We start from the raw sequence: 27,455 nt of genomic DNA on the forward strand, positions 1-27,455 counted from the left end.
GCCAGAGACAGCGCCCACGGTGGCCGCCATCTTGAAAGAGGGCAAAGGCACTTCTGGCACTCCCCGCCCCTCAGCTCCCGTCAATCGCCAGCGCCATCTTTGATCACCGTAATCCCCGCCTCTGTTATAACCTCTGGCGCCATTTTGGATTAGGTCAGTGTCGCCTTGGCAACCCTTGCCAGGCCCGCAGTTTCAGCCATCTAGATGCTTCCTCGCCCCTCACTATTCTCTCACCCATAACCTCTGCCTCCATGATGGATCAAGAAAATGATGCGTTCGTTTTCCCTTCACATCTTGCTTCTTCCAATGGCTCTAGCGTCATCGCTATGCACGTGATTGACTTACCTGCCATTTTGAATCAGGGTAATAAATGCCGCTACTGCTTCCCATCAACCACGGAGACCAGCTTGGAAATAGCCTTTCTGGCGGATGCGCTTTGCTTCTTCATCAGAAGCCAGGTTGAAGGTTCAGTCTCAGAAGGTTTCTGCCCTGGCTTTTAAATTTAAAGTTACTAGTACAGTGAAGGTCAACGAGAAGTGTGTCTTTTTAACTATCTGACTGAGGTCGCACGGGTGGCCAAGGAACCAGTGCCATTTGTGAGGGTCTGGAGGACTCAAGTGCATTTTCCAGCCCGAAGCCGCATGTGCTCACCTGTCGCCAAGCGGGACCTGGACAAGGTGATTAGGCAGTCGGGTCAGGGTGAGGTGCGGAGGGGAGCGAGAAACTTCCACCCACAGTGGTCAAAAACAGAAGGGTGTTGGCTTAGGTAGAAAACCTGTCTACTGAGGGAAACAGGAAGGTTTTTGGAAACTGCTTCAACCATCTGACCCCACTCGCTCATTCACTGCTTCTTTTATTTGTAAAAGGCTCTTACAGCTAATTTTCACACAAACATCTTAAATGAATTGCTTTGTATGTGGCTCCATTGTATTAAGTGGAGCGTCTATGAGGTTGCACTGAGGGTTCATGGCACTAAATGAAAGAGACAAGGTCTTCTGTTTCCCAGAGACCAGTCAGAAGGAGCCAGTGGAAAATAAATATTTATTAGTTGGTGAAGGGTGTTATCAGGCAGTTATTGCAGTAATCCAAATCATAGTGATAGTGGTTTAGGCCAGAGTGGTTGTGATTGAGATGACGAAAACTGAATTGAATTCTGGACATATTTTAAAAGACCTGATAAGGTGTGTGTGTATGGAAATTGAAGTAAAGGAGATGTGAGCACTTTGGAAGAACTGAGTTACAGAAGAAACTGTTTTGAAGGTAGAAATCAGGAATTTTGTTTTTTATGCATTGGTTGAATTTGAATTTTTTTTTTTTTTACGACATCCAGGTGGAGAAGTTGAGTGATCAATTAGATTTAGACCAAGTGCAGGCAGAACTGTTCTTTCTGGAGGTTCCAAGGGAGAATCCATTGCTTACCTACTCAAGCTTCTAGGAATGCTGGCATTTCTTGGCTGATAGTTGCATCACTTCAGTCTGTGCTTCTGTTGTTGAATTTGCCCTCTCTCAGTTTCCACTTGCTCTCTTTATAACAAACAACCCTGGTTTTACATTGGGCTCAACCAGTTATTCTGGGATAATTTCCCTGTATCAAGATCCTTAACATGATCTTACGTGCACAGCTCCTTTTCCTATATAAGTAACATCCTGTGGATTAGAATAGGGACCTATTTGGAGAGCCATTATACAGAATACCGCCTACTACATTCCAGTACCCCCCTCCCAAAAAAAGAAAGAAAAAACGACAAAAACCGCCCAAACTGAAGAAAAATGACATTCTTTTTAAACCATTGCTAAATATGCAGGAAAGTAAGGGCTCTCCAAAGGGGTAGCTGGAAGTGGTGTAAGAGCTTCTGCGGGTAATGGTTAGGAACAGGATATTGAAACGAGAACAGTGATCAGTTAGCAAAAGCCAAAGCCAGGATTTCTCTGAGGCTAAACTCTAGTACCAGGCCAGGATTGAGAGACTAACCTTGGGAACTTACTAGCGCCACAAAGTACAGAGTGGAAGGAGATATTTGCCACACACATAATTAATAAATGACTAGCCTTCAAAATCTATGAAAATGCTTTCAAAGCAGTAAGGGATAATCACATTGAAAAAGGACTTTACCAAAGAAAAAATATGAAGAATAAATATGTGCAAATATCCTTAACTTCATTGTTAATCGGGAACATGAAAACTGTAACTACAGTGAGATACTATTTGCATTCCTCCAGGGTGGCTAAAATGAAACAATTTGAGAACACCAGTTGTTGGTCACAACTTAGTGCAGGAGAAACTCCTGAAGCTCGCTGATGTGATGAGTTGGTGCATTCACTTCAGAAAATAGTTTGACATTATCTAGGAAAGTCAAAGGTACACATAACACATGATTGTTATTCTACTGCCAAGTAGATGGCCTTGAATGCCCCTAGGATACATATCCCAGAATATTCAGAACAGTTTTGTTCATTATAGCTTCACACTGAATACAACATCTTATATACAGTAGATTGAATAAGTCATGATATATTCTTATAATAGGTTACTTTACAGCCATGCAAATGAACAAATTGGACCTCTACCTGAAAACTTGGTTGAATCTCATAAACAAATATTGAGTGAAAGAAGTAAGGCACAAAAGAATGTATACAGTATGATTTGGGATATATACACAGGTATTAAACTATAAAGAAAAGCAAGTAAGTGATTACCACTCAAATCATAATAATGTATACCTGTGGATTAGAGCTGGCCACCTGACTTAGGAGGAGTTGCTTAGGACGTACTTTTCTCCCTCATCTTTTTATCATAGAAAGGGTAACTTCTACACAATAGGGGAATGCATTAATCATTTCCAGGTTCCTACAGAATGGAGACCAACTTAGGTTAGTTAGAGAGAAAAGGAATGTATTGTAAGGTCATTTGATAGCTCACAAAATTGATGGAAAATCTGATGAATGAGGTTTGGAACATGGAGAGGAAGCAATGGGAAATTAGGCAGCCAAAAAGAGAGACCAGATCAATACACAGGAAGAATTTGGTTAGTATCCAGCAGCTTCTGTCATTGGCCTGACCGCAACTGGACATTGAAGACTGCCATTACTGTTTCTTCTACTACCCCTGAAAGATTCAAAACTCATTTGCTTCCTGTGTTACTCCAGGGTAAGAGTCTCATGTAGGGGCATCTGATTGGAAGGTCACATTTCCAAATTCTAGGGAAAGAGGCTACTTGCCCACACTTGAGCTTCTTTCTCTGAACAGGAAGTGTGTTTAGAACTGGATGGCCAGAAGTGAAAAACACCTACCACAGGAAATACCAGAAACAAACACATCTGGTGCTCTCTGTAAAGAGGAAAAAGAAATATAATTAATTAAGATCTGTGAAATTTATTGGGACATGTTTTTACTGGGGGGCAAGACATTGTACACAATCATTGAAATGAAAAGCAGCCAGTCTTTCTCTTCCTTCTGCTTTGCAGTATAAATTCTCTCTCTTTTTAAAACAATTTAATTCCTCAGGCACCTGAGTGGTTCAGTCAGTTAAGTGTCCTACTTCAGCTCAGGTCATGATCTTGCAGTTCATGAGTTTGAGCCCCACATTGGGGCTCTCTCTGCCTCTCCCCTGTTTTATGCTTTGTCTCTCTGCCTCTCTCAAAAATAAATAAACCTTAATTTTTTAAAATTCAACTATAGTTAGCATATAGTTGTATTAGTTTCAGGTGTATAATATGGTAATTCAACAATTTTATGCATTACTCAGTGCTCATCTTGGTAAGTGTACTTTACTCTCATGCACATCTCATGGTGAGAAGGAAAGCTGGTGCAACCACTGTGGAAAACAGTACAGAGGTGTCTCAAAGAAATTAAAAATAGGGGCACCTGGGTGGCTCAGTTGGTTAAGCGTCTGACTTCAGCTCAAGTCATGATCTCACAGTTCATGGGTTTGGGCCCTGGGTCAGGTTCTGTGCTGACAGCTAGCTCAGAGCCTTGAGCCTGTCTTCAGATTCTGTGTCTCCCTCTCTCTCTGACCCTCCCCTGCTCGTGCTATCTCTTTCTGTCTCTCAAAAATAAATAAAAACATTTTTAAAAATTAAAAAAAAAATTAGGGGCACCTGGGTAGGTCAGTCAGCTAAGCCTCTGGCTTCGGCTCAGGTCAGATCTCACCTTTGTGGGTTCGAGCCCACGTCAGGCTCTGTGCTGACAGCTAGCTCAGAGCCTGGAGCCTGCTTCCGGTTCTGTGTCTCCTTCTCTCTCTGCCCTTCCCCCTCTCATGCTCTGTCTCTCTAGTATCAAAAATAAATAAAACATTTCAAAAAATTTTAAAAAATAAAAATAATTAAAAATAGAATTACCATATGATCCAGTAATTCTACTACTGGGTATTTATTCAAAGAATATGAAAACACTAGTTCAAAAAGATATATGCACATTATTTTTATTGCAGCATTATTTTCAATAGCCAAATTATGGATAAAAAATGTGATGTATATATGCACACACACACACACACACACCATAGAATATTTCTCAGCCATAAAAAATGAAATGTTGTCATTTGCAACAATAGAGATTGAGCCAGAGAGTATTATGCTAAGTGAAATAAATTAGAGGAAAACAAATATAATTTGTATATGTATAATTTCAATCATACGTGGAAGTTAAGTAACAAAAGCATGAAGAGAAAAATAAGAGACAAACCAAAAAGTAGACTCTTAACTATAGAGAACAAACTGATGCTACTGGGGAGAGGGATGATGGGTGAAATAGGTGAAGGGGATTAAAAGTACACTTTTTTTGTAGCACATTTATCTGCTTTTCATATCAGGGCAATGCTGGCCTCATAGAATGAATTTGGATGCTGGCCTTCCTCTTCCATTTTTTGGAATAGTTTGAGAAGACTAGGTATTAACTCTTTTCAGTGTTTGGTGGAATTCACCTGTGAAGTTGTCTGATCCTGGACTTTGGTTTGTTGGGAGTTTTTTGGTTACTGATTCAATTTCATTGCTGGTAATTCAGTTTGGGGAGGGTTATATGTTCTAGGAATTTACACTTTCTTTTTTTTTGAGTCTGGGTAAAGGTTTATCAATGTTGTTGATCATTCTCAAGAACCAGCTCCTGGTTTCATGGGTCTGTTATACTGTGTTTTTGAGTTTCTATTTTCTTTATTTCTGCTCTAATCTTTATCATTTCCTTCCTTCTGCTGGTTTTGTGTTTTGTTTGTTCTTTTTCGAGCTCCTTTAGGTGTAAGGTTAAGTTGTTTAATTGAGATTTGTTTTGCTTCTTGAGGTAGGACTTTGTTACTATAATCTTCCCTCTTAGAACCACTTTTGCTGCATCACAAAGATTTTATTTATTTTTTATTTAAGTTTTTTTATTGAGAGAGAGAGAGAGAGAGCACAAGCTGGGAAGGGGCAGAGAGGAGAGATAGACCCCCAAGCAGGCTCTGTGCCATCAGTGCAGAGACCAATGCAGGGCTTGAAGTCATGTACTGTGAGATCATGACTCAAGTTGAGGTCAAGAGTCAGATGCTTAACCGACTGTGCCACCCAGCTGCCCCTGCATCACGACGATTTTAGACTGTTGTTTTCATTTTAATTTGTCTCCAGCTATTTTTTATTTCCTCTTTTATTTCTTGGCTGACACATTCATTGTTTAGTAGTACGAATATCCATGTATTTGTGATCTTCCTAGATTTTTTTCTTGAGGCTGATTTCTAGTTTCACAGTGTTTTGGTCAGAAAAGATACATGGTATGACTTCAGTTTTTTAAATTTTGTTGAGACTTGCTTTGTGGCCTAATATGTGATCCCTTCTGGAAACTGTTCCATGTAAACTTGAAAAGAATGTGTTCTGCTGTTTTAGGATGGAACATTCTGAATATATCTGTTGAGTCCATCTGGTCCGATATGTCATTCAAAGCCAGTTTTCTTGTTGATTTTCTGTTTGGGTGATCACTCCATTGATATAAGTGGAAGTTTTAAACCCCTCTACTATTACTGTATTGCTGTCAATTACTTCATTTTTGTTATTAGCTGCTTTATGAATTTGGGTGCTCCTATGTTAGATGTCTAAATAGTTACAATTGTTATATCTTCTCCTTGGACTGTTCCCTTCTTAGATTATATAGAGACCTTCTTTGTCTCTTGTTATAGTCTTTGTTTTAAAGTCTATTTTTTCTGATACAAGTGTTGCTATCCTGGCTTTCTTTTCACTCCCATTTGCATGGTAAATGCCTTTCTATTCCTTCACTTTCAACCTGCATGTGTCTTTAGGTTGCAGATGAGTCTCTTGTAGGCGGCATATTTCTGGGTCTTGCTTTTTTATTTTTATTTTGTAAAGTTTATGTATTTATGGGGCACTTATGCCTCAGTCAGCTAAGTGTACGACTTTGGCTCAGTTCATAATCTTGTGGTTCATGAGTTCAAGCCCCGCACAGGCTCTGTGCTGACAGCTCAGGGCCTGGAGTCTGCCAGATTCTGTGTCTCCTTTTCTCTTGGCCCCTCCCCTCCTCACACTTTCTCCCTCTCTCTCTCTCAAGAATAAATAAACATTAAAAAATTTTTTAATGATTATATTTATTTTGAGAGAAAGAGAGAGAAAGCACAAGTCAAGGAGGGGCAGAGAGAGGGAGAGAGAGAAAATCCCAAATAGGCACTACATTGTCAGCGCAGAGCCCAATGCAGTGTTCAAACCCACGAACCACAAGATCATGACTTGAGCCAAAGTAGGACATTTAACCAACTGAGCCACCCAGGTGCCCTAAGACTCACTTTAGCTTTAAGGACACATAGGCTGAAAGAGGAGGGATGGAAAAAATATTCCATGCATCCTGTTTTTGTGTCTTGGATGTGATGTTTTCTTATATTTCTTTGAAGGTATTAATTATTGTTTCTACTCTTTCCTGTATAGTCGCTATTTCTTCTAAGTTTATTTTATTGTTTGTTGTTCTCTTTTTTTGCATGTTAGAGACTTGCCTCAAATGTTTGATGGTATTTGGTTGTTTGTATTTAGGAGTGAGGTAATAAAAACAAGTTTGTGGCTAGGTGGGGCCTGTTTTGTGTGGATCTATCTGTAAAATGGTTAGAATCACTCAAATGACAGAATGATCAGACAAATCCATGATATACAGAATTCAGAAGGATATAATTTTAGTGTCTATAGCAGGGTGGCCCTACCAGAAAGAAAACACTTTGGGATTCTACCAAATCCAGAAACATTTCAACACACTGAAGACTACTAAGGATTCACACGATTAGCTATGAATATCTGTAGAGCTAGATGGGAAAGAGTTAGGTATCTATGGAGAACTGAAGAATGTAAAACCAATGAAGTCATGAGAGAAGTAAGCTACCATCTTAGGTGGTGTAGACTTTCAGGAATAAAGGAACATTTAAGACTTAAACCCAAGGGCTGGATTTTAGAGTTGCAAACATCGAGACCACAGAAAGGGTCTTAGCTTGGTAGTCACAGTCACAAGAAATATCACCAGGGTGTCTTGTGGTTCCATGTCTTATGACCCATTGAAGTCTGGTTAAAAAGCACACTCAGCTGAGAAGGCAGTGTTCCCCTCAACTGGAATTTATTCAGGGATGTAAGGCTGGTTCAACATCCGTAAATCAGCCACAGTAATACACCATATAAATAAATGCAGGGTAAAAATTATGATCATTTCAATGGATGCAGAAAAAGCATTTGACAGAATTCAACATCCATTTATGATAACTCAACAAAGTGGGTTTAGAAGTTATTTCAAATTAATAAAGGCCAAATATGACAAGCCCACAACTAAAATCATTCTCAACAGTGAAAAGCTGAAAGCTTTTTCTCTAAGATTGGGAACAAGACAAGGATGCCCACTTTCTCCACTTTTATTCAACATAGTATTGGAAGTCCTTGTCAGAGCAATAGGCAAGAAAAAGAAATAAAATTCAATAAATGGGGTTGGGGAAATTGGACAGTCACATACAAAGAATGAAATTAAACTGTCTCACATGACCCACAAAAACCCAAAATAGATTAAAGACTGTTACACACAAGATCTGAAACCATAAATCTAGAGGAAAACATAGGTAGTGAGCTCCTTGACATAGGTATTACCAGAACAATAACTTTTTTGAATTTGACACCAAAACAAATGCAAAAATAAATAAATTGGACTACATTAACCTAAAGAGCTCCTGCAGAGCAAAGAAAAACATCAATGAAATAAAAAAGGCAACCTATTGAATGAGAGAAATATTTGCAAATCATATGTCTGATAAGAAGTTAATATTCAAAATCTATAAGGAGTCCATATGACTCAATAGTAAAAAAAAACAATCTGATTAGAAAATGGGCAGAAAAGGGCACCTGGGTGGCTCAGTAGGTTAAGTGCCTGAATTCGGCTCAGGTCCATGATCTCACGGTTCATGGGTTCGAGCCCTGCGTCGGGCTCTGTGCTGACAGCTAGCTCAGAGCCTGGAGCCTGTCTTCAGATTCTGTGACTCCCTCTTTGTCTGACCCCTCCCCTGTTCACGCTGTCTCTCACTCTCTTTCAAAAATAAGTATTATAAAAAATTAAAAAGAAGAAAATGGGCAGAAAATCTGAATAGACATTTTTCCAAAAATGATATACAGATGACCAACCAGTACATGAAAGGACACACAACATCATTAATTATCAGATATATGCAAAACAAAACCATAGTGAGATATCACCTCATAAGAAGAATAACAAGTGAGATATCACCTCACATCTGTTAGAATGGCTATTATCAAAAAGACAAGAAATAACAAGTGTTTGAGTTTCCTCAAAAAATTAAAACAAAACTAGCAATTCAACATCTAGCTATTTATCTGAAGAAAATGAAACACTAACTTGAAAAGATATATGCACCCTATGTTTTTGTAGCACTATTTACAATAGCCAAGATGTGAAAACCACCTACGTGTCCATTGATGTATGAATGGGATCAAGAAATTATGTTACAGATAAACAACAGATTGTTATTCAGTCAGAAAAACGCATGAGTTCTTGCTATTTGCAACAAATGGATGGGCCTCAAGGACACTATGCTAAGTGAAATAAGGCAGTCAGAGAAAGACATACTGTTATGATCTCTCTTATAGGTAGAATCTTGGAAAAAACAAACAACAACTTCATAGATACAGATTGGTGATTGTCAGAGGTGAGGGTGGGGAATGGAAGAAATGGGTAAAGAAGGTCAAAAGTTAAAAAGAAAAAGTGAGTATACCATCTTGGTAAATTTGTAAATCTACCAAATCAGATCTGAAATTTGAATTTAATAGTTTAGGGAAGAACTAGGTTTTAAAGTTTGTAATATTAGTAGGTAAAATATTAATTTAAAAAAAAACAGAATGGAGCTCCTGGCTGGTTCAATTGATGGAACATGTAACTCTTGATCTTGGGGTCATAAGTTTGAATCCCACATTGGGCACAGAGTTTACTTAAAAAATTGCTTCACTTTCCAAATTGCTTCACTCCCTTCTCAGTTGGGCCTATTGTCCCTGGCCTCTCTAGTCTAACTTTAAGATCCTCTTTTCTGCCAGAGTTGTCAGAGGGCCCTAGGGGCTAGATAGAGGAAGCGATGGGAGGGAGTCGGTCTAATCCCTCTACTTCTGCCTAGTTCTGTGGTAGGACTCAGCTTCCTATTTGAGACTTGCTGTCCTGCAGACACTTGCAGAGAAGGAAAAGAGCAAACTTAATTACCAATTAGTCTATCCCCAGATTTTGTCAGCACTTAAATCAACCATCTTACCTCTATCCTTTGTCCTTGTGGGTTTATGCCTTTGTCCTTTCATCTTAGTCAGGTCTGGGGAGACAAGAAATAAATGCAGGTGTTCAATCTGCCATGTATGGCCACTAGTCTTAATTCACTTTCCATAGCAGAAACTGCTTTTCCCTTTATCACTCAAATTTTGTTGGTTTTTTCTATAATAATTGAATTATGTGATTACAGTTACAAGTACAACTGGCATAAGTGCAAGTTTAAGAACAAACCCAATTGACTGTTGGTAAATGTACAACTCAGAAGTGTGTGGGTATCTGTTAATTTATTTTACAGGGAAATGAAAATTGTGGTTAAGTGGGGCAAGTTGAATTAAATGGAAATTAGTTAACTGAGCTTCTATTTAAAACTGAATATAAGACATCCATTAAGAAGGTTCATTATGGAAAGTCTAAATGATTTGGCTTCTTAGACAGCCAATTTGAAGAAGCTTATCTGTCTTTAAAACTGTTTGATCAAAGAAATGCCTTTCTAAGATCAGCCTCACTTCTGCACCTTATGAATATTAAGGATGTGTCCAGACTGACTTCGGGACTCTGGACAGTGGTCTGTCCTAATTCCTAGTTATACCAGCCCACCTCTGTCTTAGTCTTCCAGTTGGACTTTTGACCTGGTCTGACCTAAAAGACTTCGCTTTGCATCTGTGAATTGATACCTTACATTCCCTTTAAGGATCCTTTTCATAGGGACCTGGTTCCTTCAGTGTCTAGCATTTTAGGAATTCTTGAGGGCAAAACTGACCTGCCTCCTAAGACTTCCTTCTCTTTAGGAAGTCAGGTTTCAGAGTCTGTGCTCTAAGTCAGTTGCCCATTCATCTTTTTCCTTCTTGTATTCTAAAAATCTGTTATTTTTCATTTGTCTTCCCCCATATTTGTCTTTGAAGGGTTTAGAGCTTTAAAATTCTCAGCTTAGTGTGGGTTCCAAAGAGAGCAGAGCTACTGCTTATTTTCAGTAGGTCCTATTTAGCCCTCACTCCAACTATGACACCTTCGCATTTTCTAAACCCTCAGTCTTTGATTCTCCAGAAAATAGGACCCTCCATTTTGAGCTTTCTAGACATTTTAAAAAAGATATCTACCCAGATTTTTTCTGTTACTATCTACGAAAGCCTTATTTGTTTGGTGGTTAATATGCAGTCAGAAACAAGTCAATGTGAATTAACTTTGTAAACATTGATTAAAAGTTAGGAATTTGGGGTGCCTGGGTGGTTCAGTTGATTAAGCATCTGGCTCTTGATCTTGGCTCAGGTCATAATCTTATGGTTTGTGGTTTTAAGCCCTGCGTTAGGCTCTGGGCTGACAGCATGGAGCCTGCTTAGGAGTCTCTCTCTCCCTTTCTCTCTCTTTCTCCCTCTTTATTTCTCTCTCTCAAAAAATATTAGGAATTTATACATTTCTTCTGAGTTGTCCAATTTGTTGGCATTAGATTTTCTTAATATTATGTTACAATTGTTTGTATTTCTGTGGTGTTGGTTGTTATTTCTCCTCTTAGTAATTTTGTTTATTTGGGTCCTCTCTCTTTTTTAATTGGCTAGAGGTTTGTCAATTTTGCTAAACGTTTCCAAGAACCAGCTCCTAGTTTCATTGATCTGTTATACTATTTTTTTTAGTTTTTATATCACTTATTTCTGCTCTAATCTTTATTATTTTTTTCCTTCTTAAGGCTTTGGGTTTTGTTTATCCTTTTTCTAGCTCTTTTAGGTGTAGTTAGGTTATTTGAGATTTTTCTTGCTTCTTGAGGTAGGCCTGTATTCCTATAAACTTTCCTCTTAGAACCACTTTTGCTGCATCCCAGATTTTGGATGATTATATTTTCATTTTCATTTGTTTTCATGTAATTTTTGATTTCTTCTTTGATTTCTTGGTTGACCCATTCATTGTTTAATAGTATGTTATTTAACCTGCATGTATTTATATCCTATCCAGATTTTTTTTCTTTTGGTTTGTTTCTAGTTTCATAATGTTGTAATCAGAAAATATGCGTGGTATGACTTCAGTTTTTATGAATTTGTTCAGATTTGTTTTGTGGCTAATATGTGATCTGTTCTGGAGAATGTTCCATTTGTACTTGAAAAGAACGTGTATTCTGCTGTTTTAGGATGTTATGTTCTGAATATGTCTGTTAAATCCATCTGGTCCATTGTGTCATTCAGAGCCACTGTTTTTTTGTTGATTTTCTGTTTGGATGGTCTGTCCACCAGTAATTGGGGTATTAAAGTCCCTATTATTAGGACGCCTGGGTGGCTCAGTCAGTTAAGCGTCCGGCTTCGGCTCAAGTCATGATCTCACAGTTTGTGGGTTCAAGCCCCGCACAGGGCTCTGTGCTGACAGCTAGCTCGGAGCCTGGAGCCTGCTTCGGATTCTGTGTCTCCCTCTCTCTCTGATCCTCCTCTGCTTGCGCTGTCTCTCTCTGTCTCTCAAAAATAAATAAATAAATACATAAAAGAAATAAATTAAAAAATAAAATCCCTATTATTATATTATTATTGATTATTTTATGTTTGTTATTAACTGTTTTATATATTTGGGTGCTTCCATTTTGGATGCATAAATATTTACAATTGTTATATCCTTTTGTTGGATTGTCCTCTTTATTATTATATAGTATCCTTCCTAGAAGGAAGTATTGGCAAGGATTTAGAGAAAAAGGAACTCTCTTGCACTGTTGGTGGGAATGCAAATTGGTGCAGCCATTGTGGGAAACAGTATGGAGTTCCCCAAAAAATTAAAAATAGAACTACCCTATAATTTAGGAATTGCGTTACTGGGTATTTACCCATAAAATACAAAAAACACTAATTCAAAGGGATATATGCACCTTTGTTTATTGCTGTATTATTTACAGTGGCCTAACTATGGAAGCAGCCCAAGGGCCCATCAATAGATGAGTGGATAAAGAAGATATCTCTTTCTCTCTCACACACACATACACACACACACACACACACACACACACACAGAGGAATATATCTCAGGCATAAAAAAATAATGAAAGTTTGCCATTTGAAATAACACGGAGAGAGCTGGATAATAGCATGCTAAACAAAGTAAGTCAAAGAAAGACCAGTACCATAAGATGTCACTCATATGTGGAATTTAAGAAATAAAACCACCGAGCGAAGGAAAAAAAAGAGAAACCAAGAAACGGATTCTTAACCAGTTTTTTAACATCTTTTTAAAACACACACACACACACACACACACACACACACACACACACATATTCTTTTAGAGAGAGAGTGTGTGTGAGCCAGGGCAGGGCAGAGAGGGAGACAAAAGATCTGAAGCAGGTTCTGTGCTAACAGCAGAGAGCCCAATGTGGGGCTTGAACTCACAAACCACAACCTGAGCCAAAGTAGGATGCTTTACTGACTGAACTATCCAGGCACCCCTAAATGTTTTTTTTAAGTAGGCCCCCTTGAACTCATGACCTTGAGATTGAGTCACATGCTATAGCAGATGAGCCAGCCAGACCCTTTAAGAAACAGACTCTTAACCATAGAGAACGAACTGCTGGTTACCACAGGGGATGTGGGTGGAAAGATAAGGGAAGTAGGGGATGGGAATTAAAAGGGACACTTATCATGATAAAAAAGATAAAATTATTTAAAAAAGTAAAATGAGCTATAGATTCTTTTTAGAGGAGCACTGTTAAACTGGAAGGTACCACACAAATAACAATTATTGTTATATCAAAAAAAAGGTGCCCTTAAGATATTTTTTATTAATTCTCAATCTATGTTTATCTCCATAGCATACTCCTCATTTAGTAAATCAGACTGTAGTTATTTTGCCACATGCTTCCTGCGCCTCCCCCTGCCCCACCTGTACTTGTGTATAGAGCTATTGATGTTCAGTTTTTTTCATGGGAGTTAGGGTTATTTAAATGGAAAATAGATAATGATAAGGAAAGAAATTAGGGAACTATTTGGGATAAAGCTATAGGTTAATTCAAGTCAAGCTAACTCTGGGTAATTTCCTCCCAATTGTGAAGTTAGACTCATAAGGTCAGATGAGTTTTTTTCTTTTGACAATGAAGAGGAGAGTTAAAATTTCCTCTTAGAACAAAAGAGTACTTGCAGCATTTCCTAAAGTCACAGCAATGATTTTTTTTTCTTTTGTATAATTGCATGTGCACTTTCAGATTCAAAAGTCCTTTTTTTGGGAGGTAGGTGAATTTAAATAGTTCGTCTTTCATTAATATATAACTTTTTCACATATGTATTTTATTTCTGCAGAAGTACAATCAATTTCTTGTGGGTGGAGGATGTTTCTGATGCATCTTAGCATCTCTGAGTACCAGAAAAAATAGGGGCTTACCATCAGGCTCAGGTAATGTGCATAAGCTCATTTAATTAAAAAAATTTTTTTTTAATTATTTATTTTGAGAGAACAAGAGTGAGCAGGGCAGGGGCAGGGAGACAGAGAAAATCCCAAGCAGGCTCTGCACTGTCAGTCAGCACAGAGCCAGATGTAAGGCTCAAATTCATGAACCGTGAGATCATGACCTAAGCCAAAGTCAGGAGTTGGACACTTAACTGACTGAGCCACCCAGGCATCCCTCATTAATTTGTGTAACAACTACTAGGCAAGAGCTATTACTCTCATTTCATAGATGAGGAAACTGGGGCATAAGGTATAGCTCCAGTAAGAAGTCCAGCTGGGGGGCACCTGGTGGCTCAGTTGGTTAACCCTCCGGCTTTGGCTAAGGTCATGATCTCACAGTTCGTGGGTTCAAGCCCCGCATCGGGCTTTGTGCTGACAGCTAGCTCAGAGCATGGAACCTGCTTCGGATCCTGTATCTCCCCCTCTCTCTGACTCTCCCCTGCTCACGCTGTCTCTCTCTGTCTCTCAAAAAAAAAAAAAAAAAAACCCATAAAAAAAGAAGCCCAGCTGGAACTGACTCCACTTGGCTGATTAACCAGATTAGGTAAATACTACCCTCGCATCCTGAAGCATTTGTCTTCAGTGAACAGGTCAGGTGCTTTCTGGAGAGAGATCTGCAACTTCACATTTCACATACCTTACAGAATAGATTGTAGGACTATTTGCTAATAAATGGTTGACAAATCTGGCCTGAGGCTTTCACTTCAACATGTCACCTGAAATAATATTGTGGAGGAGCCCTATAGCTCAACCTATCTCTTAACTATTGGAGGCTACTTCTGTCTTCCCAGAAGTAGCTAGTAAGTGTAATGACCAAACTGACAGGTTAATTTATTATTTCCTTCTCCTTAGTTACCTTCATCTAGAAGAAATCTAGTCCCAGAGAGTCTAATAATTTCTTGTGAAGATTTATCTATCATATACTTCCATGTGGTTGCCACTGGGGCTAGGGTCTCTGACACGGAGCCTTCGCTGCAGAATGTTAGCCTTTGGAACACAGTAAGGCCTGTGGGCTGAAATTTCAAGGAAGCATCAGTTAGAAATTTAATGTAGTTTCCAAACACTGCAGATCTCCTGCGTATTTCCAGTACCAATGATCCAAGCCAGTGAAGTTAAATGATTGCTGTGGTTGCAACGGCCCCTCCCACCTTCCTTCGGGCCCACTGTCAAGGAGATCCTGCCTTAGTGACCCTGTCTCTCTCGCGCATCTGTCTCATACATCCCCGTTGCATGCTCCCCTATCTCACGTAGCTCCATGTTCCAAAAACACTGGAGATTTTTGTCCTTGCTGCTTGTTTGGTATCACAAGTAATCTGGTAATTGCTTGTGAATTACAGGTCTATTTAGATTTTGTGGTGAGAAGCACAGAATTGGTACTTTTAAGATGTTTTAAAAAGTAAAAGTATATATGAATATAAGCAATGAATCAAAAACTAGGTATAAAGTCGATTGATTATCCAATATAATTGGTGAAACTCTGGACCATGCTCTCCAGACGGATTTCACACAAACATTTAAGTTTTCATTTCATAGTAATTTTAAAAATAATATGCACAGTTAGGGTAAAATTTGGAGTTCTTGTTTATTCCTAATTCATTAGAACAATGCTGATGGAACTTTACAGAAAGTTTTTAATCTGGGGTACCTGGGTGGCACCTGACTTCAGCTCAGATCATGATCTCACAGTTCGTAACTTTGAGCCCCGAGTCGGGCTCTGTGCTGACAGCTCAAAGCCTGAAGCCTGCTTTGGATTCTTTCTCTGTCTCCCTTTGCCCCTCCCCCGCTCATACTCTGTCTCAAAAGTAACTAAAAACATTAAAAAATTTTAAATAAAGTTTTAATTTATGTTGTCCAATAAGGTAGCTACTAGGAATATGTGACTATTGGGTTCTTTAAATGTGGCTAGTGCAACTGAGGAATTGAGTTTTAAATTGTTTAATTGTTTAAATAGTCACTTGCTATGGCTACCTTATTAGTCAGAACAGATCTAGAGTACAATTATGACCTTAAACCAGGATAGTCTGTCATGCAGCCACAAAGAACCCTAAAATCTTGAGTTATAAGAACAAAGATTACTTCTTACTTGTGTTATCTGCCCACTTGGGGTTGGCTGGGGACCCAGGCAGATGAAGCGGTCACCATCTCACATCTTGCCAGTCATCGTGGAGAATCTTGCACCAGTACTTAAATCCTCTGACTCAGAAGGGACGCACAACACTTTCTACTCACTGCTCACTGACCATGACTAGTCACAGACCCATGTAGCTAAGGAGCCAGCAAAGCTGTGACAGGGGACAAAGAGCCTCAGTCATAACTGGCACAGATATTAGCTTTCCTTTCAAAATATAGAGAAGGAGTTCCTAAAGGGTAAAGAAAGTAGTATTACTTGTGTTTTCTTGAAAAGTGAAAGAATCAAGTTTCTTTAGAATTATCCTTTATCTCCTTGATACTCATTAGCATAGATTTATTAAAAGCAGGTAAGATGTGAAAAGTAAAAAACTCAAACACTTTGATTAAAAAGAAAAAAAAGACTTGGAGCGCCTGGTGGCTCAGTCACTTAAGCATCTGACTTCGGCTCAGGTCATGATCTTGCCCTTAGTGAGTTCAAGCTCTGTGGTGGGCTCCGTGCTGACAACTCAGAGCCTGGAGCCTGCTTCGGATTCTGTGTCTCCCTCTCTCTGTGCCCCTCTTTTGCTCATGCTCTGTCTCTCTCAAAAATAAATTAAAAAATTTTAAAAAGAAAATGGCTTTAAAAAAGAGAAAAAGACTATATAAAGTTAGACTATATAAAGACAGTAGCATGTTTTTAAAATTATACACAGAAATGTCATTTAATATGAAGTTCTACAATGTAAGCAGCAACCAGTGGATTTTTATATGTTTGAAATGAAAATGGAATGGGAGAAAATGTATTGGTTATTTTTCCTGGTGCAGAACATGTATGGTACATTTTTCCCTAGAGAGGAATAAAAAATCCTTTTTCTTTAAAAGAAAGTTTCCTTTAAAACTAGTAATTTCCTCACTAGGAACATTTGTGGATTGTGGTTACCTTTAAAACAGGAAAAACTTTAAATATTAACTGGCTAGTGGATTGTTTCCTTCCAGACTACACTGCAGAATCATAGAATCATCTAGTCCAACATTTATTAGCATGCCTTGATTCTTTCTAGAATATCTATAAGATTGTTTGAACACTCAAGACATGAGGGGCCCACTATCTGATAACAGATTTCCTATAAAGCTGGGGCATTATCAGGAATTTCCTCCTAACAAATGTTTCAATATCAAGACACAGAAAGATAGAACTTGATTGTGAGTAAGAAACTGTACCAAAGTTACAAATGCTGGCCAAGCCCTGGTAAATAACATTAACGATGACAATGATTTTATCACGTCAAAAAGGTCATACAGATTTCAGCATCATGAGGATTCTATAGCTATTGAACATCTGTAGAATGTATCTGTAGAATGTAATTGAACCAAACTGATGCTCACAAGAAACTGTGAACAGCCTGTGCAAACTAAGCTGCCCATTAGAAACAAGAACTATGTAAGTCACCCTGTTCCTTAGTGAATCGCAACCATCAAGCCATTCATGCAGCACAGCATTTGCTTCTTGTTTCCAGGGTCTCTCAGGGTCATCCACAGCTGGTGGCAAGGCAAGAAAAAGGAGGCTGCAGAGACTGAACACACAGCATGCACTGTGGTATCCTTTATTTAAGAATCGTGAGCTAACTACAGTCATAGTGTTCTCATCCACCATTCCAACGGCATAATACACTGCGAGAACAGTAACACGATTTCAGACATTAAAGACCTGTAACAAACATACACAGCACACATGCACACACACACACACACAACATATGTGCACACAAAGATTATAATCTTCTAAACACAGTTAAGTGAAGAAAAGCTTCAAATGCTCTAAATCAAATTTTAAAACCCTTTATTATAAACCGTGGCAATACTGTGGCTATTATGAGAAAAAAATTGTAACTGCTAAAAAAGCAAAAAGAAAAAATACTGGCAAATTTGAAACTAGCAGCAAAAAGCAGATAAAAATAGAATGGAAGGTAACATAAGACTACTATCAAAGTTCTGAAGTTGATACTGTGTAGGGTTGCACTGAAGTCATTTCAAATTGATTCTTGAGAAACGATCAAAAAGTCCCTTCAAATATTAAATTGCTGCACTTTACAAACAGTGGAAAAGAAAAAAGTACTTGGAATGTTACACACACACACAGGCAGAGGAAATGTATTAGGCATATCAGTTTATAGTCTTTGTTTATGACCTTCAAAAAGTTTCTAAAGAAAAATTTAAGTGCCAATGTAGTGAAAGAAAAATTCCTAAAGATGCAAGTCTGAGTGCATTTATCAGGTCTAAGAATTCATTTGAAGGCTGGGGGGCAGGGCATGACTGATGCACATTCAAGAAGAAAATATTGTGGAACAAGGCAGGTTGAGTCCTCTGGAGAGTGTTTAGAACTGAAGGTGTGTTAAACTCAGACCACCCTGATGGAGATCCCAAAGCGTGTGCAGTTCTACAGCCCTTCGTCCGGTGAAATCGGTTTCACAGCGGCCGATAAATAATTAAGACTAACTTTTCAGCAAACTGGTTTTTCATACATTCAAACACAGAAATCTTTACCACACATGCAGAGCTGAATTTCTATAACAGCACAAATACGAATCCCAGTTTCAGAAGAAAAGCACATTAGCAAGGATTCTTTTTTTCATGGGTTCTTAACAAAAATGTCTGAAGCTGCTAGACATCTGCAAAGAGGGGATAAGTTTAGATTTCCCACTGATTCTGGAAGAAAAGAGATTCTATTCTCCTAAGGAAGCCAGCCATCCGTGAGGAGGGGACCTGTCTTCAGAAAATCTAAGAAGCGTAATGTCCTTAGTGCTTAAATTCATGGCAAATTCAGATCCAGAAAAACGGGCAGGTAGATCAGGGGAGAGAAATGAAAAGTTTGAAGGTGCGTGGTATACTTTGGAATAAAATGTGCCTCCTATGTTCAAATGGCTCAACTGCTTTCTGAATGAAGTGCTGCAGGACTGGAGGAGACTCGGTTCTCTGCAGTTAGGAGCTGGGAGAGAGAGAGAGAGAGAGAGAGAGATCTCTGTCTCCAGGGACCTTCTGGGCTGAGCTGTGACCACAGGGTCTTATTTTTCATGAGTGCTTTCAGTTAGGGAATTTATGACCTTGCCCAGATAAAGATTTCTTTTGGTTACTTTCTCATTAAAATCAACTGATCAGGCAAGTGCCAGCTAATTCAAATTAATGCCCATCAATAACTGCTGCTAGCTGTCAACTGCTATTGCTGAACAATCAACCCCCAAAAGACCTAACTAGATCTATCTATCACACTAGGTGCTTTTACTATTTTGGATTTTTTGAGCTTTAGAGAAATAGTCTTTGTAATATGACTTAGAAACTGCTTCTTTCTGGGTTTGTCTCACTCTTCCTCTTCTTCTCCTTCCCCTTCCCCTTCCTCCATGGTTTCCACAATGAGCTCTGCCGTGCAGGTGGCTTCTCCGAGACTGTTGACAGCCTTGCAGGTGTACTTGGCGTCGTCATCCCCACAAACATCACTGATGATTAAAGAGCAGTTCCCGTCCTCATCATAGTCTATCTGGAAGTGGCGGGACTCCCGGATTGACTGGTCATCTTTGAACCAGACAACTTCAGGGTCTGGGTATCCTGCAACACAGGGAGAGAACACAAGTTTCTTATCAGTTCATGCGAGCAACTGGTAAGCAACCTCTACTGATGAAGGGGGTACAGGGAAAGTATCCTGTTGTTGGCTTTTAGTGTTTGTTTTGAGATTTACATTTGGATACGGGCGCATGTTGTAAATACTGATATCCCCACAAAGAAAGGTGTTATACACTCATGTCATTTACCATCCATGTGGGGCTTATCCTGCCTCTCACTTTACACAGCCTTGACTCCAACAATATGCCTAAAGCTAAATAGGTCCTTGGATGAAAAGAAAATTTCTTGTATAAAAGTTAAACTTAAATAGTTTTTTTTAATGTTTATTTATTTTTGAGAGAGAAGGAGAGCGAGCGTGAGTGGAGGAGGGGCAGAGAGAGGGAGGCGGGGTCTAAAGGAGGCTCCGTGCTGACTGCAGAGAGGCTCAAGATCACGATCTGAACCGAGGTGGGACCCTCAACCAACAGAGCCACTCGGGCACCCCTGTTCTGACTCTTATTTTTCATTTAAATTTATTTAAGTTCAGGGTGCCTGGGTGGCTCCGTTGGTTGGGCAATGGACTTTGGCTTAGGTCGTGGTCTCATAGTTCATGAGTTCTGGCTCATGGGCAGAGCCTGCTTGGATTCTGTCTCCCTCCCTCTCTGCCCCTCCCCTGCTGGCCTGGGTGTGCTCTCTCCCACTCCCTCTCTCAAAAATAAATAAATATTAACATAATTTTTTTAATTAAAAAAGAGAACAAATGGGCATAAAAGATCTTTGGGGATGATGGAACATCTTTGGGGATGTTCTAAAATTGGTTGTGGTGATTGCATAATTCTGCAAATCTACGGAAGATAATTTAATTGTATACTTAAAATGGGCAAATTTTATGGTATGTAAATTATAACTCAAAGCTAGTAACAGCTCTATAATAAGTTAGAGGAGCTGATAATATTGCTTAAAAGAAAAGCCATTGTCTTAGTCTGATCCAAAGACAGATAATGTACTTATAGATAAATGGAAATTGATTACATGAGTTATCCTCAGTTTATATGTTAGTCATGTTTCTGCGATGTTCAGCATTTAAAAAAATATGTGCATATATATGCACACACATACATCATATGTATTATATATGATACACACACACACACACACACACACACACACACACCTATAGGTCTTTACAAATATACAGAGGTGCCTGGGTAGGTCAGTTGGTTAAACATTCAATTCTTAATTTCAGCTCAGGTCATGAGATCAAGGCCCATGTCCAGCTCTGTGCTGACAGTGAGAAGCCTACTTGATATTGTTTCTGCTTCTCTTTCTCTGTCCCTCCCCAGCACACTCTCTCTCTCAAAATAAATAAACTTAAAAATATACACACACATATATTTATACAATCTGAGTTCTTAAATATGGGAGGAATATTTTTATAGGAAAATAATTACACATAAGAATCTAAAAATTCTAGGGGTGCCTGGGTGGCTCAGTTGGTTCTGACTCTTGGTTTCGACGCAGATCATGATATCACAGTTTGTGAGTTCGAGCCCCACTTTGGGCTCCAAGCTGAAAGCACGGAGCCTGCTTGGGATTTTCTCTCTCCCTCTCTCTCTGCCCCTTCCTTGCCCACTCTCTCTGTCTCTCTCAAAATAAACTTAAAAAAAAAAAAGAATTTAAGAATTCTAATATTCTTTTCAAGTAGAATTTTGTTTGTATCAAAACTGCCTCCATATGCTTTAATTCCTCCTCAGTGCTCCGGTTGAAGTTATGCAGATATGAAGGAAATAGTACAAAGATAATAACTGCTATGGTGTAATAATTTTTTAAAAGGAAAAAAAGGAAAAAGCACTTCTGAAGACCGAGGACAGCGTGGTGCTGGGGAGAAGCCGGGGCCTCGTGCAGAGCCCGTCCTGCACTCGCACACTAGCAAAGGCAGGGCACCTCTTTTTTTTAACTGAATGAGAACAGAGAAAGATTATGACAGGCTCCGCATTTATAAGGCAATTTGAGAAGATAATGATGCAGGGGGGGAAAACGTTTTTCATTCCTCACTTTGGATTACTTTACCCAAAAGGCATTATTTAGTCATACTGCTGAAGAATCTTAAATCATAGTAGGCATGATTTGTTCTGACTGGTGACCTGTGCCATGTAGCCTTAGGAAAGTTGCTTAATAATGAACTTCTGTGCTTTATTTGGTCAGACTGAAACAGGAGATAACCCTCTACTCTAGTTGGCATGTAGTAGCCACAGACTTGAAGCAAAAAACCTGTCTTTTTTTGCCCTTATCTTTCTAGAATGTTACAGTCTGTGGAAACTGAAATGCTTTGTGTCACCAACATTGCTAATTTCTCAGGTGCTACGCTGATATGCCTTGAGTTCCACTGAGCACTGATAACTCCATTCTGCCGCCGCATTATTAAGTCACACTGTGTGCTCACTCTGTGCACTTGGCAATCCCACACCCTTTCGCTTGACTCCTGGACACCTTGAACAGATGTAAAAGGTTTCCCCCTTTCACCTATGTCCTCTCCCAGCATCCCCAGAACGACTCAGGCATCAGACACCATCTTCAAGTAAGGGCCGGAGGCTCAGAACAGTTAAAGCACCACCCGGGTTCACACAGCCCGCAGCTGAGCAGAAGGGCCTCTGGCTCCATCCACATCCTCCTCCTGCCAGCCTCCCCTTGACGCTTCTTGTGGGCAGTTTACATGCTTCCCATGAGCTTGCAACACACTTCCCCGAAGCTTGGAAAGCTCATTTCATTAAGCCTGTTCCACAGCCAAATAGGTCTATGATAAACCACTCATGTCAGTGGTTGGTTGAGTAGGTGGAATATCAGAGGTGCCCTAGGAGGGTCTCTGACTGGCACCGACCCTCAGGAGGTGGAGGGTGGGCAGTGGGCCAACTCTTCCTGACCCAGTTATCCTCACTCACGTCCTGGTTGCCCAGAATGGATGTTCTGCCCTGGGGCACACACAGCAGGACCCACCCGCCCACCACACCACACTTCTGTGGTCCAAGTCAAGGGAAGAACCGCTACAACTTACCTTCAATCTTGCAATCAAATCTAGCAGCACTTCCCTCCACGACTTCTAAATCACGGATGGTCTTAGAGAAATAGGGTTTTACATGGGGCTTTTCCTCAGCAACGGCCTCAAGGAAGGCTTGGGACACATCTTCTAGGAGACAGGGAGGGAAAAATAGTCAGTTCTTCATTCCCTGTTCTCTCCTCTTCTCCGGTTTAAAAAAGGTGATTTTTTTTAAGTTGCTGTAATTCAGCAAATAATGTGACTTAGGGGACTGAAGCAAGTACAGGGGACAGGTTGGCCTGCTGCCACATGGTTTTGGCAGAAGAGAGAACCGCGGTGAAACTGCGGAAATGTCTGAACTCCCTGCTTCCCTTATGTTGACACATTGAAAATGGAAATAATCTTCAAAAAGGGTTTTTGGCTACATTCCATGCTGTCTCAGGATTCAGTGGAGGGGATCTAAGAAGGACAAGCCACACCAGCCGTCCCGATCTCTGTCCCCGCTCTGCCTCCCTCCTATAGCAGCAGGCCCTTCACCTGCTCTTTGGAAAGGGAGCTGGGTCCTGGACACGCCTCTGACTTGCCGATAGTTCTGTTCTCCTCACTCACACTGCCTTCACGTTGTATGACCACAGACCAGGATTTGGGATTGGTCAAGGGAAAAGCTGTGACTTGGAGGGCCTCCTCTACCCTCTCTCTTCCGGTCAGGCTGGGTCATCTGGGGAGCGAGGGTCAGGAGGGACCAGGCTCACGTGTTGCAGACTCTGCCCGCAGCTGCATCAGAGCAGTCAGCAAGCAGCCTGGCCAATTACCCTGCCTTTATGCACAAGAGGGATCTAGACCCAGCTTCTCACCTTGGGATGCCACAAACACGAGGCAGAGGAGGTAGGTGTCTTTGGCCAAATGAGGCGTCTCAAGAAGGTAAGACCCAGACCCTGCATGCATCTGGAGCAGGAAGAGACTGAAGCCTTCACTGAGATGGTCAGGGCAGCATCTCAAAGGCGGCGTGCAAATAGCTAACTAGCCCTACTGGTCTCCAGGAGGAGCCCCATCATGCAGTCTACCCTGTTCAAACAGCATGTTTCAGCATTGTGACAAGGGCCAAAGGAATATGGTCATTTTTTAAAAAAAGAAAAACACAAAGGCAATAAGAATATGGAAGGATATTTTTTAAAAAGATACTACTATATGTGACTTTTATGTTTACCTATCAATATACAAATCTCACCTTTCTAATGAGAAAAAAGGAGGCTTTTAAGGAAGTCTTCGCTAATTCTTATGTAAAATAGAGGGAAAAGAACAGCGGAGGCCACCTGGTCCTATGAGACAAAGAACTTTCCTCTGAAAGTAGTGACACTTAAGGTTGAACTGTTAAAGAGTAACTAGCAGACTTAGTGTCATTGTAGGGCAACCTAAAAGTAGTTCTGAACTTTATCCTTATAGTTTATATTATCAAAAAACCCCCCAAGCCCCTCAAAACCTCAAAACGTCCCTCCATCCCTCAACCCTTCTTTTCTTGCCAACAGGCTAGAGCAAATGTTCCTGGAGCTCCTTACCTTCAGATTCTAATTTTTCTGCATTGAGTGGGCTGGTTGGTGATCCTGTTGAGGATTTTCTGCCACTGAGCCCTGAGATCATAGCCATAGAGGACAGTCTTCCAATGGCTCTCACAGCATTGCCCGTTTTCTGGAAAATAGACACCGGCGTTGGACTCAGGTGCTGTCCCCGGTTCCGGCTGGGCAGCGGGGCTCAGGGAGAAGAGCCTCGCCCCCGAGAAGCAGCCGTCCCTGAAACGAGGGCCTGCCCCGTGCCGAGCCTCTGCCAGAGGAGTGAGCCCGACCTTGCTCTGCTCAGCACTATCAGCGTGTCAGAAGATGTTCGGAGAATGGAATGGGGCCTGGAACCAATGTGTGCGTTAATGTGACTAAACAAGGTCAACATGAGACAAAAACCCTTTTCATACTGTGCTTCAACTCCCATAAAAGGGATAGTTTATATAAAGCAACTGCAGGCTGAGACAGCTCCAAAGACTTATTGCTGACGAGGCCCAGTGGGGCTGTTTCTCATAAAACAATAGTAGCGATAGGATTTTAATTGGTCCAGAGAAAGTTACTACGGATCCCACAGGTCCTGATGCAAAGGGGGGAGGGGAGGGAAAGCATTCCATTGACCTTGGGCAAGTCACTTAACCTCTCTGGGCTTCAGTTTCCTTTTCTGTATAAGGAGGGGGCTGGACGAGATGATCTCCAAGGTCTCACTAGTTCTGTTTATGATTCAGCTACTTAAGAGATTTCCAGAAACACTCTGGCTGGCCCCAGCGCAAGTCTGTGAATGCACAGTGCAGTTCTGGAGGGGTGCTCTTCCCTGATGTACACCCAGCCACCAAAATGAAGTACCCAAAGAAATGAACAGCAGTGACGCTTTGCTTTCTGCGATGGGGAACCATGGAAGAAGAGAGGTTTTCTTCTGAAAAGGATGCCAGAACTTGAGATGAAAATTTTCTTTCTATTGTGAAAATTTTACCAACACAGGATTTAGGTCTGGAAATCCCCAATAATACGTAATTGTGTCTTTTTAAGTGAAGTTCCTCTCCCCCCTTTTCTAAGGTCAGTGGAAAGACAAGGTAAGAAACTAAGGCATAACCAACTCTTTCCACCCCTGCTCCCAAAGCATCTTCTTAGGCATCCAGATGCTGTATGTCCAGAGTATAGAAGTCACCACAGACTGGCTGCTAGAGAGAAAAGAAATAGCCTGTATATAGGCCAGTGGCTAGCAATCTGGACCATGAGCTGCCCTGGCAAAGCCATTTATTTCCTCCTGAACTAACTTCATGCGCTCAAGTATTTAAACAAAGCCTCACAATTTTGGACTATCTGGAAAGCCAGTGTATCTCCAGAAAAAGATTATTTTGAAAGTGAAGAATTACAGGGCACTAAGGATTCATCATGGTGTGTGTGTGTGTGTGTGTGTGTGTGTGTGTGTGTGTGTGTGAGAGAGAGAGAGAGAGAGAGAGAGATTTAAGTGGAGATCTGCTATGACCACAGTCACTGTTCTGTGTGTCACACGCCATCCGTGTTGCAGACTATTTTCATGCGCTGTGGACATTCACTCCTGCTCTGAACTCTGGCTTTCCACCCTCTTGCATACATACATCACTGTGGTGTGCTAATGTTCCTGGCCCTCTGTCCCCGTTGTGAAGCTGGGTCACTCTGAACAGAACACAGGAAGCCCCGAGTGAAGGTGATGCAGTGGGTGAGGGAAGAAGGTGAGAAATGACAATGACCCACTTAACTGTGCAGAGGCACTGGGGCCTTGCAGGCAATGTGCCTGTGGACTGAGCCCACTTGGCAGTCTTGCGTGCTTTTCTGGGAGAGGAGGTTACTGGTGGCATCACTGATCTGTTTGTTGTGCCAGCTGGAGAGACCCAGCTCTTCCCGTGGGAGCTGATCCTGACCTCAGGAACGGGTAACAGGAGGTGCCAGCCACGGTGGCCCTCCCTGTGGAGCTGACATCAGACCAGCCTATTTCCAAACTGTCAGACCCAACCCTTCTGGGGGGTCTTGATTCCCTTTATCCAACACAGATTGGTTTGCCTGGGCCAGGAGTCTGTCAACTCAGAGAGTTCGTTCTCAACAAAGGGATGTTACTGTGTGACTCTGGGCAAACCAGTTCCCCTATGTGCATCTCATGTTCTTGGACCAGAAGATTCAAACCTCCCTATAGCTCTAGTCTTTTGCAGAAAGACTAGGATTGATACGTGTGACTGTGTAGCCCACAGGCTCCCTAATGCCAAATGCCCAGATTGTGACTGATTAGGACTGTCTTAGGTGTGGAATAAGGAAGTCTTTCCTCTTCCATAAACAAAATGACTAATATGAAGTTACCAGAACAAGGCAGATAAACGAGTTAGAATATTTCAGAGAAGGGAGCAAATACACATTAACAAACAAGCAGGCTATATATAGGGGGAAATTTTCCATCAGATGGAGTGATACAGCATATAATTTCTAAGACAGGGAGAAAAGTAAGAAGCACTTAGTAAGAAAATATTTAAAATCAGCTCCGGGGGTGCCTGGGTGGCTCAGTCATTTAAGCGTCCGACTTTGGCTCAGGTCATGATCTCACAGTTCGTGGGTTTGAGCCCCACATCGGGCACTGTGCTGACAGCTCAGAGCCTGAAGCCTGCTTCAGATTCTGTGTCTCCCTCTCTCTCACCCTCCCCTGCTCACATTGTTTCTCTCTCTCTCTCTCTCAAAAATAAATAAAATATTTAAAAAAATTTTTTTAAATCATCTCCATCAGAATTCAATCTTTGGGAACTAACTTATGAAAAAAAATCAGTAGGGAAATTTTCAGAACTGGGAAAGAAATATATACCTGTATGTTCTAGTCTTCCAGTTTCATGCCTCTGAGCTGCTTTTTACTAAGACTTCTGGAAATTTTTAGAACACCAAGAAAGAAAGTTTTAGTTCCCCAAGGTTCATCCTTGTTTGGAGGAAGTCTTTTTCTTGTCTGAAGGCAGTTGCCAAAGCTGGGTTCCTGTGGCGGGAACTGGCCCCC

At 40.7% G+C, this 27,455-nt stretch overlaps 1 protein-coding gene and 1 long non-coding RNA gene across 2 annotated transcripts in view; one reads left to right on the forward strand and one right to left on the reverse strand.

The window, feature by feature from the left end:
• Window positions 1–55: 55 nt before the first annotated feature.
• Window positions 56–21,416, forward strand: LOC115291821. Its single transcript, XR_003908685.1, has 3 exons — window positions 56–677; window positions 19,693–19,919; window positions 21,383–21,416. It is a non-coding gene; the product is annotated as an uncharacterized LOC115291821 (long non-coding RNA).
• MYLK (myosin light chain kinase) overlaps window positions 17,838–27,455 on the reverse strand; it is a 181,989-nt gene continuing 172,371 nt past the window's right edge. The window contains 3 exon segments of the mRNA XM_029939461.1: window positions 17,838–19,867; window positions 22,914–23,045; window positions 24,452–24,581. Of these exon segments, the coding sequence (XP_029795321.1) occupies window positions 19,623–19,867; window positions 22,914–23,045; window positions 24,452–24,581 (507 nt within the window). The 3' untranslated portion in view covers window positions 17,838–19,622.

This window comes from Suricata suricatta, chromosome 5 (assembly GCF_006229205.1).
Source record: "Suricata suricatta isolate VVHF042 chromosome 5, meerkat_22Aug2017_6uvM2_HiC, whole genome shotgun sequence".
Taxonomy (NCBI): domain Eukaryota; kingdom Metazoa; phylum Chordata; class Mammalia; order Carnivora; family Herpestidae; genus Suricata; species Suricata suricatta.